The 15,831-nt window shown below is 47.7% G+C and overlaps 1 protein-coding gene across 3 annotated transcripts in view; it reads right to left on the bottom strand.

The window, feature by feature from the left end:
* CLSTN2 (calsyntenin 2) overlaps positions 1 to 15,831 on the bottom strand; it is a 670,874-nt gene that overhangs the window by 116,198 nt on the left and 538,845 nt on the right. For all 3 annotated transcript variants that reach the window (XM_066350512.1, XM_066350511.1, XM_066350513.1), the window contains exon 6: positions 1,790 to 1,975. In XM_066350512.1, coding sequence (XP_066206609.1) covers positions 1,790 to 1,975 — 186 coding nt within the window. The remainder of the gene's footprint in view (positions 1 to 1,789; positions 1,976 to 15,831) is intronic.

A 15,831-nucleotide genomic window follows, 5' to 3' on the forward strand; every position in this document is an offset into this window, starting at 1 on the left:
GATGGCATGATAAATGGAACACGGTGGTACCCAAGCAGGGTTTATTTCACACTCAGGTCTAAAAGTTTCACATGGCTCTTTGAGCAATAGCAGCAGTGTGGGTGAAGGTGTGTGTGTGTGTGTGTGTGTATGTATGAGGGGGAAAAATGATTCAAAGACAAGTGTTGGGCAAACAAGTGTGTTAGGCTTGCTCACTTGCACTTTGCCTGATGGATGCATGAGCACGGGGCAGCACCTCATGTGTATGTAGTCTATGTAAGGCTGCAGGTGCTTGTCCTCAGGGAGGCAGGTTGTAGATTGCAGATGGCCTGCTGCCATTGGGAGGGGCTGTTTTTTGTTATTGTTTGCCCAAGAAGGGTTTTTCCTACCTTGGCCTGTTTGTTCTTCAGCCCTGAGAGAGAGAGAGAGAGAGAAACGGTTTTTCCTGCCTGTTTGTTTGCTTGTCCACCATTACAAGACTCTAATAAATGAAATGGCCGACCTTTACCATCTGCCCGAATCCAATGAGAACCTGTATGGCACGGCCACCAGCCTTACAGACAGTAGTGGAGGGGCCACGAGGAGGGGGTGCCAGGCTAGAAATGTAGTTACCCTCAAATACAAGCCCAGTGTAAGACTAAGCTCCCACAGCACTGCTACAGTCAAAATGCCTTCCTGAGTATTTCTGAGAACAAAGAAGAATAGACTATATCCAGTGGGGATGAAGGAGGCCCAACCACGCACCAGCTGTCCTGTCTACCGAGTCTAGTGCATCCTCTCACTCTAGAGGCTGATGACAGATCCACGTCCTAGCTCCCAAGGCCTGGCCTCGCGTCACAGATACCCAGCTAGAGAGGCCCTCCTTCTGACAGACCTACCTTCAAATTCTGGCTCTGTCACTTCCTATCTGTGTGACCTTGAACAAGTCATGTTTCCTCTCTTGGGCCTCAGGTTTTGCATCTTTCAAGTTGGATGAATAACACCCTTCTCACAGGGAAGATGAGAGAATTAAAGTAATGCAGGCGCAGAGTCTGGCAGGCTGCACGCAGCAGGCGCTCAATGAAGCAATTTCCTCATGCAGCACCCCTCCCTGGGCCCTGCTGCCTAGTTCCCGGCCTGCTCCCGGCCGGCTCCTCCCCGTGGCTCCACTCCCAGCCCTGACAGCACTGGGAGGACACCTTCACTTTGCCCACCTCCCCCCACCCCTTCCCTGCCCAAACCCTTCTTCTTTAATGTGGGCAGCCAGGCTTCCCCAGCATGCGACCTAAGCAGTCGCACAGGACCCCAGCTGGGTTTAATGCTCTGTGGTTTTATTATTAAAATTCTTTGTGATTTTTTTGACCAAGGATCCTGCAGTTTCATTTGCTTTGGCCCTGCAAATTATGTAGCTGGTCTTGTAGGGAGGAGGCCAACCTTTTCCCAAGTGACTGAGGGCACTCTTCTGATTGGCCGCTGGCCAAGTGCTTGTCTGTAAACCAACACAGCTGAGGAAACCAATGTTTCTTCAGGCCCCGTGCTAAACACCTTGTCATTAATCCCTGTTTTAGCGATGAAGAATGGAGGCTTTGTCACCTCACCTGCCCACAGACACACAATCGGTAAATGGGGGTTCTGATCAGGTGTGCTGATACCAAATGCTGTGCCTTCTGACCCTTTAACCTCACTAAAGAAATTTATATTCATCCACGGGTTACACATACCAATGTGGTGGAAGGGTTGATTCTTTCATAAGATAATAAAATATGCTTTGTGTATATCGTTGAATAGCAATCAATTTAAAAAAAAAAAAAAAACCCACAGAAAAGCCTACCGCATAATTTCTGAAGGGACTTCTCAGAGTAGGTCTCCCGGTCACACCCCTTCCCGATGTAGTTGGTCTGCAGCTCCGTGGTGATCTGGATGGAGGACACGGCCCCGTCGCACGTCTCCAGGTGGATGCTGGGGAACAGGGGCACACTCCCCGCGCCGGGCTGGTACTCGATCCTCTTGGTCCAGTCTGAATAGACAAGGAAAGGGTTAAAGTAAATCAGGCACAGCCAGCTCTGCTATACTTGTTTTGAATATTTGGATTTGTTCCAGTACAAATGATATATTAGGGAACAATTTTGAGGAAAACAGGACTTTCACACTTGCTTATGCAAACGTGCCTTCCCAAGAAACACTAGGTGAACGCAGGAAACTGCAGTCAGCTGCAGTGAGCCGCTTGAGAATGTACACAACGTGCACACGTACACATCTCAGTATCTACCGGCTGCTCGGCTCCCCTTGTGTTAGGAGCCGCACCCGCCGCACCTGTGGTTGTAACCGTCCATCCCTTTCGGACCACCCTCCTCCCGCCGGGTCACAATAACACAAGCCGCCTCCCTTCCTATGTCCATGAGCAGAGGCCAGGGCTCTTCGAGGGAAAGCGCCATATTTATTCAAGTACTTACATTTCTCTTAGCCACTTAACCCATGTAAAACTGTGATAATCTTTTTCTTCTTTCATTCTTTTTCTTATGTGTCACTGATGATGTTTCTGAGAGTTGTGCCCCTTGCCTCATTTCCCCCATTCTGCCTAGTGTGGTGACTTTTAGGAATGTATGTGCCTTATCATCAAACAAAAAGCAGCAGCACGGTAGATGAAAGATCACAGGAGGTCGTGAGGTAGGGTGCGAGGATTCTTTCCCAAACATTCAGGACTGTGACCCACCTAAGTAAGGCTGGTGGTCCTTGCTGTTTTTAGTGGAAAAACAATGTGGAAACAAGAAAGCATTGGAGAAGAATAAAATCACAGTTAAAATGGCACCACACAAAACAGAGCAATCAACAAAGATAAACACTAAGAGTGAGTGTACACAGGAATTGATGGAAACAGCAATACCAGTGATTGAACGTCAGAGCCAATTCAAGGCAACGCTCACAGTGAGAGAATGACACTTACTGACAAGAGTGAACATCCCACGCTCTGTGAGGATGCACACCAGAGAGGTCTGCGCTGCCCAAAGGCCGACTTGTAGGTAGAAGGGAGAGTGAATTTGAATCACCAAGAAATGTTTGTTATGGATACTATTAGGTTATGAATCTCAAATGTTTGCCATATAGAATGTTGCTGATGGTATCCTTCCGCTGAAGTAAAAATAAAAGTCTATGGACCTGCTTGCCCTCACCTGTGAGAAAATCATGAAGTCCTGCATTTATGAGTCTGCAGCCACCAGGGGGCTCCTCACAAGCTCCTAGTGGGCCACTGGGCACCAGCTGGAGCCGTACCAGTGGAGTGGAGAGGGCCAGGCTTAGGGGCCAGCCAGCCAGCTTTGTTCCCTAAGCAACCACTTGTTGGGGGTTTCCAAGGACCAGGCTCTGCTTGGAGCATGTATTGAGCAGGAAAGGAGTCAAGACAGGGCCTTGCCTTGTGGAGCTGAGCGAGAGAGGCAGACGATGAGTAAGCCTGTGCTGTCCACCAGAGAGGTTCAGTGCTATGAAAGGAAAAGCGGCAACAGAGAGGACCTCTTTAGATCCAGAGCTCCCATCTGAGCTGAGGCCTGAGTGTCAAGGAATTGTGTGTGGAAAGCCTCAGAAAGCACACTTGAAGCAGATGCAGCAATAATCTTGGCTTGACTCTGTCAGGTCAGAAAGATCTTGGGCAGGTAAATGAAAGTCTCCAAGCCTCAGGCACCTCATCAGCAAAATAGGGGCCAATGCATTGACCTTAGAGAGTTGGGATGAGGACCAAGAGTGACAATGTGTGCCTGGCATACAGTAGAGCCCTGATCGATGTTGTTCTGGGAGAGGAAAGATGTTTGGTCCACAAAGGCAGTATCCCTGCACTGCAGCCTTGCCACATGCTTGACAACCACGTAATCTGGGTTTCTTCCTGAACCCCCACATTAACCTGCTGCTCTTTAAGGTGTTTTCTCAGGGCTCCCCATGAGCAGAGCTTGCAAAGCAGGGTTCTGAGGTTCATCTCCAGGGAACTTGCCAGGGGAGAATATTTGGATGAGAGTGACTATATAGAAAAGAGAATAAAGTATGTGTTTTTCCTCACAGCCCCCAGGAACCGTGTCTCGACTGGACTATTACCTCCCTATGGAGCTGCAATAGCCCATGCTCCAAAGGCTCAAGTTCACTCTTAAGGCCAAACCACTGGAGGACGGGAGGGATTTTTGGAGGATGTATCTGAAAGTCACAATACTATAAGCAGTGCACACACATCCAGTCTTGTCGTGTCCTAGGTACAAAATAGTTCATGGCATTGTGCATTTGATCATGTGCTTTCTTCTGCATGGAGCTCTTTTTCTATCTCCTTCTGTCTTGTTATCTCCATGTAAAGTTTCAGGATTTTTTCAAGTCTGAGTAGAAGCCCTCCTCTGTGCTCTCACAGCATCCTAAACTGTAGACTATGACATTAGACGCCAAGCTTCATGGTTACTTTGAATCCTGTCATGCTACACAATGCCTGGCACAGAGCAGATACTCACTAGATAGTGGTAAAAAGTGTTAATGAGTCCTATAAGGTATCATATTAAAATTATCCATTTGTGTGTCTGCCTCCTTCACTAACTGGGAACTCTTTAAAGGCAGGTTTCGTGATGTTTATTTCTGAGTCTTTCACACCTAGTTCAGAGCACAGGAAATATTAGCCAGGTGCAGTGGGGGAGCCCCAGACACCTGACCTTGACTGCAGCCAGGGCAGTCCTTCTTGAGCCACAGACAGAACCCCTGGCCTGTCCGCAGCCCCTACCCTCAGTTCCCAGAACCATCTATCTCATGACAGACTTGGTTCTCTTTGTTCTCAGCAGGGCTACTGGTTCAGAACTGATGATGGAAGGATTTGCTTCCTAAGAACAAGACATGGCATCGAGGAAGTCTCTTTTCCTTCCCTCTTTTACTCCTCTCTCCTTTGATTCTCCCGTTCTTTAGAGATGCAGATAAAAAAAAAATGGAGAAAGCGGTTTTGTGTCTGGGGCCTTGGTGTGAGCCCTGTAGCACCAGCCTTGAGGCTCTCCTGCTTCCTCCAGCATCAGGGACGCCCACACACCCCCTTCTGGAAGCCTCTGCTGAGGGAGAAGCCCAAGACATCCTTGGCATTGCTTCCCTTTATTCTGAGGGCACTGAAGGTATTTCTTTCTTATCTAGATATTTTGGTGGTTATCTCTGATGAGAAATTCTACCTCAAATCCTTTTTAGAAGAGGTGTAAATAAAGAAACAAATAGATAATGAAGGAAAATCAGTGGAGGCAGTCGGAGCAGAGTTTATTCCCCTCGTTACTCTGTGGCTAGAGGAGCAAGGCCCTCCCTGGGGGAAACCAGTCACAAAAAGAGTTTCTAGGAACATCCCCTCTATCACTTACTTTGGTGACCTCATGAGGCTTGCTTTAGAGGGTTTATGAGGAGCAGGCAATATTGCAACCATGTAGTAAAAGAAATCAATGAAGCTTTCTAAGTGTAGCATCCTTAAAACAGTAGGAAACTCACATAAACATCTTTCATTTTCCAGGAAGGAGTTGGGATGGGGATTAAGAGAGCAAAAGCAGTCATCAAGTCCAGCCTTGGCCATGTGGAATGTCTATTCATTCTTATTTCTAGGAGGGTAGGATGGCATAATGGTTAAAAGTATGCCCCCTAAATTCAGCATGTCTAGGTTCAAATCTCAGTCTTCCTAATTCCTGTGGAACATTGGACAAATCTCTTACCCTCCTGGAGCCTCAGTTTCCTCTTCTATAAAAGTGGTACCTACCACCCAGGATGTGGGGGGATTAATTCAGATTTGTTTCAGCACCAAACACAAGGGACATGCTTAATAGATATACTAGTGTTACAATATCATTTATTCAATAATATTTAGGCCCTGGCTGGTTGGCTCAGTGGTAGAGCATTGGTCTGGTGTGTGGATGTCCCAGGTTCAATTCCCAGTCAGGGCACACAGGAGACGCACCTATCTTTTCTCTGCCCCCCCCCTCACTTTTCTTTCTCTCTTTCTCTCCCCCCACCCCTGCAGCCATGGCTTAATAGAAGCGAGCTGGCTCCAGGCACTGAGGATAGCTCCATGGCCTCCACCTCAGGCATTAAGAAGAGCTCTGTTGCTGAGGAATGGAGCAATGCCCCCTAGTGGGCTTGCCAGGTGGACCCGGTTGGGGCATATGTGGGAGTCTGTCTCTGCCTCCTCTCCTCTTACAAATAAATAAATAAATAAATAAATAAATAAATAAATAAATAAATAAATAAATAAAATTTATTGCAGGAAATAAGAGGACTGACAATTATTAAGCACTGACAAGGTGCTAAGCTCTTTTACATCTTTTTTGTTTTCCATCTAATCCTCCCAGGATCCTAGTGAGTGGGTGTTGTCGTAATTGCACAGATGACACAACCACGGCTGAGAGTTGATGTGACTTTGCCCCGAGGCCACATAGCTCTTTTAAAATAACTCCTCCATAATTCTGAGGGTTTGCCAGAACTGAAAACAATGGCAATTTTTATACATTTATTTTTGAACTTTCAATTTATACTGATATAAAAAAGAAAAAGGTGATCATCTTTGATGTTGGCAAAGGGTCCAGAAGTGTGGCTGCTTGACCCTGGGAGCAGTTTGTAGGGACCAGTGGCTACTTCAACACTGAAGAGTAGACAAATCTGGCCTCGAATCTCAACTCCCCTAAACGCAGGTCCTGAGACCTCGGCCAAGCAGTTGTCATCTTTAGGCTTCCATTGCCTCAGCTGTAGATGTAATACAATTACACTTCCTTATGGGCTTGCTGTGAGCATTTAAGGCCAACGGGCCAGCACAGAGATCTTTCTCTTGAGGTCTCACGATGGGAACATTCCCTTCCTTGATTCCCAAGCTTCCTAGACTTCTCAAAGCTGTCCTGCTTGGAAACAAAATCTTTTTGGTTTATAAAGGGCCTAGAGACTATTTATGAATTATGGTTCAATTTTCCTTATCCAGTGAAGAGATAGGAAACAGACCACCTATTGTTTTAATAACCAGGCTCAATTACACTGTAAGTGTTTCTGAAAGAGCTAACACTGGAATGCCTTCGGGAATTCAAATCCGTCTCTGTGGATTAAAGATTTAGAAACGTGGTGATTTTATTATAACTTCCACTAAATTTGGGGAACATAAGCTTTCTTATCAGGAGAATATTAACCACTTGGAATTCTCATACTAAATACTAGGAGGTGGGAAAAAGCTCATCTGAGACTTTTGGAAAGCACAGGCTTTGGGGACTCTTGTAATCCAAGACGTTCAGGTCCACTGTTGAAATTCTGCATGAAAGGAAAAGACACTAGTGTGTCACAACATGCATGTTCAGGGGCCTCCAGCTCTTCCTAACTCAGCATTCAGCAGCTGAAGAGGCATCAGGAGTCTAGGACATTGCGGGAGTCATACAGGGCAAGTGGTGATGCTGGGGACTGGGGTGGCTGGGCAGGGACCCTCCCTGAACAGGGACGGCTCAGGCGGCTGGCCTCCTAACCCATCTCTGCAGGCATCAACCATGGCATCTTTCAAGACTTTCTCCAAAAGATTGGTGACTTTGATTTGGGCATCACGAGATTTCCTTTCCTATTGGGAGGAGTTAGGGAACTATCTTCGCTCAGCAGTAAGCACTTTTATCTCCATGGCCATCCGTGCATCTGAATTGGAGGTGGGTGAGGAGAGAGAGAGGAGCTGGAGAAGTATGCAGAAGTCAGATGATGAATGCTGGCTAAGAGGTTTGGATTTTGCTGCAGGGCCAGTGAAGAGCCATAAATGGCTGTTTATGAGGCCATGAAGTATCCAGACTGTGCTCTGGAAAGGTCACTTGGCAGCGGGGTTAGAACTGGTATTCATTTTCAGAACATCAGAACACTCTTGATAGCCACCTCTTGAGCACTCCATGTAGAAGGCCACCTTTATCAGGGTCACACAATGGGGCATACACTTCAATTTGGTTACATTGAAGAATGTTAACTCTGCAGCTGGAGAGACTCAGGCTTCTACCTCGGCTCTGATTTTCCTTGGCTGTGTGGCTTTGGGTGAATCACCAAACCTCTCTGAGTCTCACTTTCTCATCTGCAGAATGAGGATAATACAAATCTAGCTTGCATAGTTTCTTTGGGAATTGGAGAAAAAGTATGTAAAGCACCAAGAACAGAGACCTGTTGTTACTACTACTTTGATTATTTTTGTATCATTTTTATCATTATTCCAGATTTTCTTTTCACATTTCCGAAACTGCTGTCTTGGGTCTGCAATCGTGAGGTGGGACTTCCAGCTAGAAGGAGTTAGGAGGCAGTAAAGATTGGGAGAGGCTGGGCATCCAATCCTGGCTCCAAGACCAGCTCCACGGTCAGGAGGGCCCTATGGTTGGTCTAAGGCTCTGCTGTCACTGCCTTAACATTCTTAATAATTTTAAAACAAGGAGCAGCTCTAGTTGCATTTTGCACTTGGACCCACAAATAGCTGATCCTGCCTTTCCAGCTGAATAAGATTGGGCATGTTCCATAACTTTTTCGAACCTCAGTTTCTTCCCCTGTAGAATGGGGATATTAATTAATTACCTCAAAGGGAGAAGCTCAGGCTTTGGAGTCAAACCTAGCTGTGATCCAGCTCTGCCACCTGTTACCATGTACTGTGGGCCAGTCATTTTCTCCTGCATCTGAATTTACTCAGCAAACGCTGGTGATAATTATCAGTCTCTATCAGAATTGTGGATAGAGTTTATGTTAGATAATAAATGCAAATCACTTAACCCTGTGCCCAACATATAATAGGCACATGTAGTTTTGAGCAGTAAATTATGTGATTTTTTTTCTTTTCCAATTAAAAACAATTAGACATGAGCACACTTTAACAAGAAACAAAACACAAACTCTGAAGTCAATTCTCAACTCAAAAGGAAGAAGTCTTCTTTTATTCCTGACCCCTTTCCATTCACTGTATTTTATTTTCACGAGAGCATTTTACTACCTTTTAATTTCTACTAAAAAGAGATATATTAATTAACTACAAAAAAGAAGAGGGGGCAAATATTGTCATGCCGAGAAATTAACCTCAAGGCTGTCCCTCTGCCTGGGTGCTCAGTCCCCGCCCTTCCTGTGCGGAAGATTCTAACCAGGGTCATAACAGAGACTGGATCTGAATCAGGATGGCCCCAAATCTGTACCGTTCCCTGAAAGAGGCAGTTTGGGAAGTTCATATGAATAGCACTTAACTATGACTGTGCAAAAGTGTTTGCGCTGGTATTGATTCAGGAGGTGGGCTCGGTCAGCCCTGTTCCTCCTGTGGCTGTTCCTCCTTGAGCTGCAGGAAAAGTCCCCTCCAGGGATCATGAAGGGAGAAGGTGCTGGGCTTGCTGTGCTGCGTCTCGTCTCCTCTCCTGACCATCCTGGAGCTCAGGGCTCCCAGTGGTGAGACGGGTGGGGCACTCCCTCAGGTCCCGCCCTCTCTTGAGCCTTATTCCGTCCTCCTTGGCTGCGCTCTGTGCCTCCCACACATTGATGACTTTGGGCTCCCCATGTAAACAAAACAGAGTGTCGACTTGGAGTCAGTCTAGGACAGGGGTCCCCAAACTACGGCTCACCCCGCATGCGGCCCCCTGAGGCCATCTATCCGGCCCCCGCAGCACTTCCGGAAGGGGCACCTCTTTCATTAGTGGTCAGTGAGAGGAGCATAGTTCCCATTGAAATACTGGTCAGTTTGTTGATTTAAATTTACTTGTTCATTTTAAATATTGTATTTGTTCCTGTTTTGGTTTTTTTACTTTAAAATAAGATATGTGCAGTGTGCATAGGGATATGTTCATAGTTTTTTTTTTATAGTCCGGCCCTCCAACGGTATGAAGGACAGTGAACTGGCCCCCTGTGTAAAAAGTTTGGGGACCCCTGCTTTAAAGCCTGCAACCTCCCCTTTCACCCTAGCTTCAAGCTCTCTTGTAGGCAGGTGGGCAGCAGCCAGTGCTGCCGCTGAAGTGAACCCTGTGGTGTTCAGAAACCAGGACCCCTGCCCGAAGCTTGGCTGCTGCTTCCTCCCCAACCCTTTCATCCTCTTCCATCCCCACAGCTCATGTGCTTCTCAGCTCCCAAACAGAAACATATGCCCAGAATCGATGCTGAGAGGTACGGAAACCAGGCAATTTCAGAGACGCCCTTCTGGAAGATAATTCTCCCAAGGGGGCAATCATAACCTCACCCAACTAGGCTACTTTCTTTTGGATTTATAGAAACTCTTCTCTCTTATGTCCAATAAACATGAGCATTTTCCAGGCAATTTTCTCATCTTGGGACAAATGTATGATGAGCAAAAGATGAAGTAGCCATTCTTCTTCGAGAATTTTTACTTTTATGGCTTTGGAAGGCATGCACAATGCAAGAGGATAGTTTTTCATGCGCACATTTTCAGTCTTTTTATAAAGATGGCTTATATATACTTTTCATACTCCAGTAATGTAAATCTCTTTAATCTATACATCAGTTGTGCACAATTGCAAAACTGACCTTTTAAAAAAAAAAATAATAGAAGGACCATGACTGCAAGTGATGTTAGAGTGTAAAAGCAGGACTTGAATGACAGTCTACAGTTGGAACCACATTAACATCTCTTTAGAAAATATGGTTCAACTCCGCAGGGTCCGTCAGCAACACTGGAAACCCGAGAGTCCACGTGCACGAGGGTGAAGAGAGGCATCCCTCACACTGCGGAGGGCCAAGTAAGACAGCGCAGTGAGAACAAGAATTGGCAAAACATATCTTGGGTCTCAAAATGCCCTTACACTTTGGGTCAGGTAACACACTCCTGAGAAAGTAATCTAAAATGCAGACAACGCACAAAGCTATTGACCAAAGCACAAAAACGGAAAAATAGAACCAAACTATTGCCTGACAATCACACTGCCTTGATGGCAAGGAAATCCAAAAACACTAGTTTGAAAAGATATACGCACCCTTGTGTTCACTGCAGCGTTATTCACAGCGCCACGATATGAAAGCAACGCAAGTGTCCGTCGATAGACGAATGGGTAAAGAAGATGTACTGCCTATATGCAGTGGAATATCACTCATGAAAATGAATAAAATCTTACCATTCGCAACAACATGGCTGAACCTGGAGGGTATTAGGCTAAGTGACATAAGTCAGTCAGAGAAAGACAAACACCGTATGACAAATACCAAATGCCATATGTGGAATCTAAAACCCATAGGAAGAAACAGAACAAACAAATTCATTGCTACAGAGAACAAATTGATGGTTGCCAGATGAGAGGATGGTTGGAGGAATGGCGGGTAGAAGGTAAAAGGGTATAAACAATACAAATATCAGTTATAAAAATAGTCATGAGAAGGTCACTGGCCGATTAGCTCAGTTGGTTTGAGTGCTGTCCCGATACGCCGAGGTTGCAGGCTTGATTCCCAGTCAGGGCACATACAAGAATCATCCCATGAATGCATAAATAAGTGGAACAACAAATCAATGTCTCTCTCCAAAAACTAAAATAGTCACGAGGATGTGAAGTACAGGATAGGGAATATAGTCAATAATAATGTAATAGCCTATATGTGGTGACAGATGGGTACTAGGCTTACAGGGGGGATCACTCTGTAAGGTGCGTAATGTCTAGTCACTATATTGTACACCTGAAACTAATAGGATATTGCACATTAACTGTCATTGGAAAATAAATTAACTTACGGTAATAAGTAAACGAGAGACCTCTCAGAGTGCACTCACTGGGGCTTCCAGAGGCCCCAGACAGGTTCCCAACACAGGCTTCCTACAGTGTGACTGGGCAGCTGCAGGGCCCACAGCCTCGCCAAGCTTTCCCTTCCGATCGGGCCCACGGCGAAGCCTGGCTCTGTCTGGTCTGATCAGTGGACACCAGCCTCCCCGCCAAGATCACCCACTGCGGATGCTCCCAGGGCACCCAGGCCTCAGGGACTGAGGACGGCTGGCCCCATGGGGAGGGCTCTCCCTGCTGAGGCCCACCTTGCCACCTTTGGGCCCGGTAAACTTTGGTTGTTATTCCCACGGCCTTACATAATCTTTCTGGAAAGTTCTGTCTACTTCAGCCACCATCTGCATTCGAACTCTCAACATATCTGTCATGAAAACAAACAAGGAGACAGCTATAAAACCATTCACCTCTGACTAATTTTCTCCCAACCTTCCTCCGCAGCCCAAGCTCTGGTCTCTGTCAGTCCTGAGGCGAGAGATGCCGGGCAGAAGAGGGGCAGACAAGTTCCCGAAGGCGCAGCACTGAAGCACCAGGCTCTGCTGGGGATAGGCCTCCAGGCCTTTTCCCCTCTGCCCCTTCCCAGACCCTCAGCGCGCTGGCAGTGCGCCTGGTGAGCTGTCCTGAGCCCCGCAGGCCTCACTTCACCGCCACCCCTCTGGGAGGCCTGTCTAAAGGGCCAGGTGCCTGTGCTCCCTGCTCGCGCAGGGAAAGGGCTGCGTTCCCGCCTCGTCCTGCCCTGACGTCCCTGCCCTGTGCTGACCTGTGCTGACCTGTGCTGACCTGTCGGCCTGCTGGCCCTCATCCACCGCTCCAGCTCCGGTCCTCAGGGCCTCACTGCCCACCTGGCACAGACTAGAAGTAGAGGTGAGTTTCTTGAGTTGAATAGAAGTGTTGAGGGCTTCTCTGCTGTGCCCTGCCACAGCGCCCCCCCCCCCCCGTGTGGGTAGAATGGGACCGATGCTCCAAGCCCTGGGACTGGCTTTGTAAGGCTCACGATACACTCAACCATGGGAATCAGGGCTCCCTGGCACACCAGAGCTGACTCATAACTCTCCAGCCTGTCCTTCCATCCACCAAGAGCCGTTTGACGAGAGGTACCTAGGAGATATATGTGGAGAGAAGGGGGCAGTGTTCTGGCCACTTTAGAGGTGAGGACAAGTGCCACAGGAGAGATGGGATGGCTTGTACTGTGTCACATTCATCACTAGAACCCAAGTGTCTGTAGGTGTGCAGGTGATGATAGTGGTTTCTAAGCCTGCACCACCAGGTAATGCAGGAAGAAAGCCACTTAGACTCTTGGCTGGGCCTCTTACACGTGTTACCAATTTGTAGGAGGGTCATTTCACCAATGAGGCAACTGAGATGTCAAATAATCTACTCAAGGTCACACAGCCAGCAAATGGCAACAAAAGGCTGGCTTGACTCCTAAACCCACTTTAATATCTTCTATTCTTTCTCCTTCAGTTGGTAGCATTGAGTTATTCCTGTGTGATGGGACCTGGATTTGAACCCTGATCTTTTTGGCTTTAGAGCCAGCCCTCTGAAGCCCTACCTTTTGCTGACTCCCTGCAGGGAACAATTCTAGCTGGCTGCAAATATTTAAAAGAACAGTGAGTGGAAGAGGGAGTAGTAGGCTGACCACACGTGGCTCAGAGGTAGACTGAGGCCCACAGAGAGAGAGGGTAGGGAGTGGGGTTCTTAGTCAGGAGACGGGGTACCAATCATGGTTCCACCTCTCACCATCTGTGTGTCCTTGAGGGAGCCTTAACCCCTTGGTGGTCCCTAAGGAGTCATCTCAGAAACCTGAAGGTTGGTTCTTCTATCCTGAAGGAAGGCAGGTCCCCGTTTGTAGGCCTGTGCACAGGAGTGACAACCACACCCCCATCCCTCTCTCCAGACGGCCCTGCTGTGCAAGGACGCTTTTCTTTATAACCTAAGGGAAGAATTATAACTGCAGTATGTCCCTCAGAATAGCTTTTCTCCACAGGTCTCTAAAGGGGGCTAGTGTTCTCCTTTGCTTCGAGGCACACTGCAGATGCAAGGGCAGGAGCTCCGTGTCTGCAGACAGACAAGACTGGGGTGGTGCTGGCCCTGTGTATTACTAGCTGTGTGGCAAGTCTTAACCTCAAGGTTCTCATCTGCAAAATGGAAAAACAGCTTTTGGGTGTGATGATGAGTAAATGAGAGGGTGTTAAAACATCCTTAGACAGCACATGGAAAATAGTAAAAGCTGTCAGTGCTGACTCCCATTATGACTAAGTTCTGCTGGGGATGAGCAGTCCACCCGTACCTCCTCCCACTCAGGGCCGAAAGGATTCAATCCAGACACTGAGGCCCGGTCTCCAGTGCTCACAGCAGAGCCACAGCGGACAGGAGTAGGCAGGCTTGAGCACAGGTGCTTCTCTCCAGCAGATCTTTAAGCACATTAAGACACCATGGAGTAGGTAAGTCAGCACCCTGTACTGAGCTGGTTGTTGCTTCTTAATGACCGGTGATGTTAGTGATGTCACATGGTCATTCTTCACGGAGGAGTGCCCCACGAGGCCGCTGCCAGGAGCTTGGCGGGTCTGAGCAAACCCAGCGGCACCAGCCCAGATCACACTGCCAGAGTTAGTGCAATTCAGGCCTCAGAGATGGCTTTTCCAATTATCTGCAGGAAAAATGCTTCATTGTGATTTTAAACATTGAAATCAAGGGATCTAAAAAGACTTGCTGTTCCCTGAATCACAGTGTAGTTCTGTGCACGGTGCTCCACAGGCCGCCTCTCACCTCATCCTCACTAGAAGCCCTTACCGTCCCGTCTACAGTGGGGAGGCCCCAGCAGACAGCAGAGACTTTTCCGAGGCTGCAGACTGGGTTAGAGGTGGGCTGGGACTGAGGCGGGTGCCTGGCCGCAGGCTGTGCTCTTCACACCCTCCCACTGTTTCCTTTTAGTCCCAGTCTTCAGCTCCAAAACCAAGGATGCGGTGGTCGAGCCACACAGTCTAATCCAATCCCGTGTATTTCAATGTGTGTGTTCAGTGATTTAAAATTTGCAAAGCATAGCATCATGTGGCCTTCTTAACAATCCTACAAAAAGTAATATGGCCAAGGATTATGATTCTTACTTTACAGGTGAAGTGGTCTGGGCTAAGTCAGGGAAGTGGCTTCAGCAGTGCCAGGGGCAGATCGTGGTGGAGCTCAGGGCTGACCGGAGCCCTTACCGCCAACCTAACTCCATATTCACTGCTTTGTACTAACTGCCACGGCCCCACCCTCCACTGTCTTCTCCAGGGTTGGGTTCAGGGTTATGCCTGGGATAAGGGATGGGGGGAAGGAGGCAGAGCAAGGATGAGGAAGGGATGGAGGGGGAGGGGAAGGAAGGTAGGGAATAGGGGCACAGGGACAGGAGAGAGCTTCAATGAAGAGGAGAGTTAAAAGGACAGGAGACTGAAGGTGGAGGGCACAGGGGATGGAGGAGCTGAACCCCTGGGATGAACCTCAAATAAAGCCAGATTCTGTTATGTGGCATAGGGTAGGTGGTGGGTAATTTTCATTCCCAATTCTCCTACAGAAAAAAGGTGGTCTTCCTGCTCTGGTCGGGGGAGTTGCGCTGGGGTCCAGCTCCTGTGTGTTTAAAGCTTAACACCCAAGTCTCTTGCTCACGTTTTGTTTCTCTCCCCATTAAGATCACCAGAGGCAACTCTAAGTTCAGGCAAATAGTAGCTGAGAGACAGTCTGCAAGCATGGGTTTATTTTTGAATGAGCTGTAATTCCAAGGGGGTAGTGTACCAGACCAGGCTCAGTCAAGGAAATGTGAGTTGGGGGGGCAGGGAGAGGAAAGAGAATGAATGGCAGGGCACCTCTGAGCTGCTGGTTGCTTCATTCAACTTTGGCTACCCTTTCCAGATAAGTTTCACCCGCATTTCATAGATGAGGTGACTGAGAGGTTACAGCTGACTAAGGGCACCTCTCTGAACAGTGTTCTGAGATGCCCTGTTGAAGCAGTTTACATGTGCCCTTGGAGTTCCCCACCTCCCTGTGAGAGCCTCCTTCCTCCTGACACCTTGGTGCCCTTTTGGACAGACAGACATGAATTTGAATTCCATCTCTGTTATTTACCAGCTGTGAGATTTTGGGCAAGTGATTCAATCACTCTTAGCCTAAGTTTTCCTGATCTGTA

Source organism: Saccopteryx leptura, chromosome 10, assembly GCF_036850995.1.
Source record: "Saccopteryx leptura isolate mSacLep1 chromosome 10, mSacLep1_pri_phased_curated, whole genome shotgun sequence".
In the NCBI taxonomy this organism is placed as follows: Eukaryota; Metazoa; Chordata; class Mammalia; order Chiroptera; family Emballonuridae; genus Saccopteryx; species Saccopteryx leptura.